The sequence below is a fragment of the Carassius carassius genome, chromosome 20 (genome assembly GCF_963082965.1).
Source record: "Carassius carassius chromosome 20, fCarCar2.1, whole genome shotgun sequence".
Classification (NCBI taxonomy): Eukaryota; Metazoa; Chordata; class Actinopteri; order Cypriniformes; family Cyprinidae; genus Carassius; species Carassius carassius.
The window spans coordinates 22,840,208-22,842,612 of NC_081774.1; the positions used below are offsets into that span (position 1 = coordinate 22,840,208).

The 2,405-nt window shown below is 42.3% G+C and overlaps 1 protein-coding gene across 1 annotated transcript; it reads right to left on the bottom strand.

The window, feature by feature from the left end:
* Window positions 1–350: 350 nt before the first annotated feature.
* Window positions 351–1,933, bottom strand: LOC132095850 (uncharacterized). Its single transcript, XM_059500941.1, has one exon. It carries the CDS (start codon window positions 1,637–1,639, stop codon window positions 671–673), a length of 969 nt encoding a protein of 322 aa, XP_059356924.1. The 5' UTR covers window positions 1,640–1,933; the 3' UTR covers window positions 351–670.
* Between the last annotated feature and the right edge of the window lie 472 nt (window positions 1,934–2,405).

Genomic DNA, 2,405 nt, shown 5'->3' on the forward strand with positions numbered 1-2,405 from the left:
GAGATGATTACAAAGTAACAATAGCCTAATAGATATTATTGAGCAAGTTTGTTCAGGTGTTCTGCCCTGGCAATGGTGTTCTGAACCAAAGATTGACAGACAGCTAACAGAAATAAAGCTCCATCACACGTTCTTCGTTGTGCTTATGTAATGCACACTTTACTTTACTGTAAAACTAAAAGAAACACAAAAAAAAATACAAATTACAAAATGATTTACAAAATAGCATGAACATTTTCACATTCACAAACTTCCGTTTACAGAATTAAACAACAAAATAGACAACCGAATTATGTCTCTGAAGAAAAAACGTGACTCTGCAACCTTATTAGCATATTAGCCAAATCAAACATCTACTTACAAACATCTTAATAATGACCAGCTTTAAATTAAACTAACACAACATTATTGCAGTTATTTTCAATATGAAATTTATAACTTACGGTCGTATCTACTCCAAGGATTAGACAGCATCCAAAATGCAGATCACAGAAAACGACTCTTCTTCTATTGTTTTACATGCTTTCTGTTACGTTTTATTGAGTATTGTAATAACGGTTTTCACCACAAGGAGTCACACCTGAACTACTTATACAAATCAAAATGGAACTAAAGAAAAAACTAATACTGAACAGAACACTCCCCGCCTGGTATAACTTGTGTTATACCACTATGCATTCCGATTATTTGACAAAAGTAAGACAACATCACATATAGGTCTTAAGTACTCTCTGAATACCCCCTGCTTAGCAGTCTTCACCATAACCTTACAAATTTTTCCATCAGATGAGGCTATGGTCTTTGCTATGAGACCAATTGGCCACTCACTGCGCTTAGCTTCTCCATCCTTCAACAGAACAATGTCTCCTTCCTGAATACTCTTTCTCTCCTCTGTCCATTTTCTCCTGGGTTGCAAGGTGTACAAGTACTCCTGCTTCCATCGCTTCCAGAATGAATCAGCCAACATCTGGACTTGACGCCACTGATTTTTGTGCAGGTGACCTATCTCAAAATTTCCTGGAGAAGCTGGAGCAACACTCGCCTTCTGAGTTAAGAGCATTGCTGGTGAAAGAACTTGGGGCATGCCCGCATCTGATGAGATTGGGGTTAAGGGTCTGGAGTTCATAATGGCCATGACTTCTGCCATTAAAGTTGTTAAGACCTCATGCATGAGTCTTGTGGGAGTTTTCATCAAGAGAGCCTCCAGAATACGTCTGGCAATCCCGATCATTCTTTCCCACACTCCTCCCATTTGGGAGGAATGTGGAGCATTAAAGGTCCACATGCAACCTTGATTCTGCAAGAAGCCTTTCAACTCTGAGCCGCTACTGTCAATTTGAAGTTCCTTGACTGCTCCAATGAAATTTGTCCCCCTGTCAGAACGAAAGTGCTTCACTGGTCCTCTGACAGCCAAAAAGCGACACAAAGCACAAATAAAGCTTGACGCTGATAGGGACTCCACTACCTCTAAGTGAACTGCTCTGGTATTTAAGCAACTGAATACGACAGCCCATCGCTTGTTCTCAGCGTTATGCCCTCTTGTCTTACGTGTCACCACAGTGAATGGTCCAAAAACATCAAGGCCTGTGTGGGTGAAAGGTGGATCTACAGAAACTCTATCTGAAGGCAAAGCCGACATCTTCTGACTCTCTATTTTACCTCTCAGTCTCTTGCATAGCACACATTTGTGGATGATATTTGAAACAGATCTTTTGCCACTGACTATCCACAATCCAGCACTACGTATATCACCCTCAGTAAAATGCCGGCCTTGATGAGCCACTTGATCCTGATAATGCCGAATTAAAAGACCAGTCACGTGATGGTTGGGAGGGATTATCAAGGGATGCTTCTCTAGGTCAGAGATGTCAGCACAGTGAATGCGACCCCCAACTCTTAACAGACCCTCCTTGTCCACAAAGGGGTCAAGCCTCAGGAGCGTGCTACGCTGTGCCATTTCCGACAGTGTGTGTCAGGAAAAGATTGTGAGAATGATTTTGCGATGTGCGTCAGAGTAGCAACAGCTCTCACCAAAGATCTCCACCTTGAGAAACGTTCAAATCTGCTTGAGCCTAGTAAGTGCTCTTTGACGTTAGTTGCCAGTGTTTTCACTTGGGGGCAAATTTCAACATCCTCTTCTGCTTTGACAAGTCCATATGACTCTCCTAAACTACCTTCTATAGGGCCACATTCCCTAAGGAACTCTGGACCTGAAAACCAGTTGGTAAGGGGTAAGTGGCCTGCTGCCACAAACCTGGTGGCATGATCTGCTGGGTTCTGTTCAGAACAGACGTAATGCCATTGACTAGGTTCTGTGGTTTTTCTTATGCGTGCAACTCTGTTAGCCACGTACATGTAGAATCTGCGTGTTACATTGTGAATGTAGCCGAGCACTATGCGACTGT

Bases quoted from the DNA above. Each gene is read 5' to 3' on its own strand.
- LOC132095850 (XM_059500941.1), bottom strand. From the start codon at position 1,639: ATGTCGGCTTTGCCTTCAGATAGAGTTTCTGTAGATCCACCTTTCACC.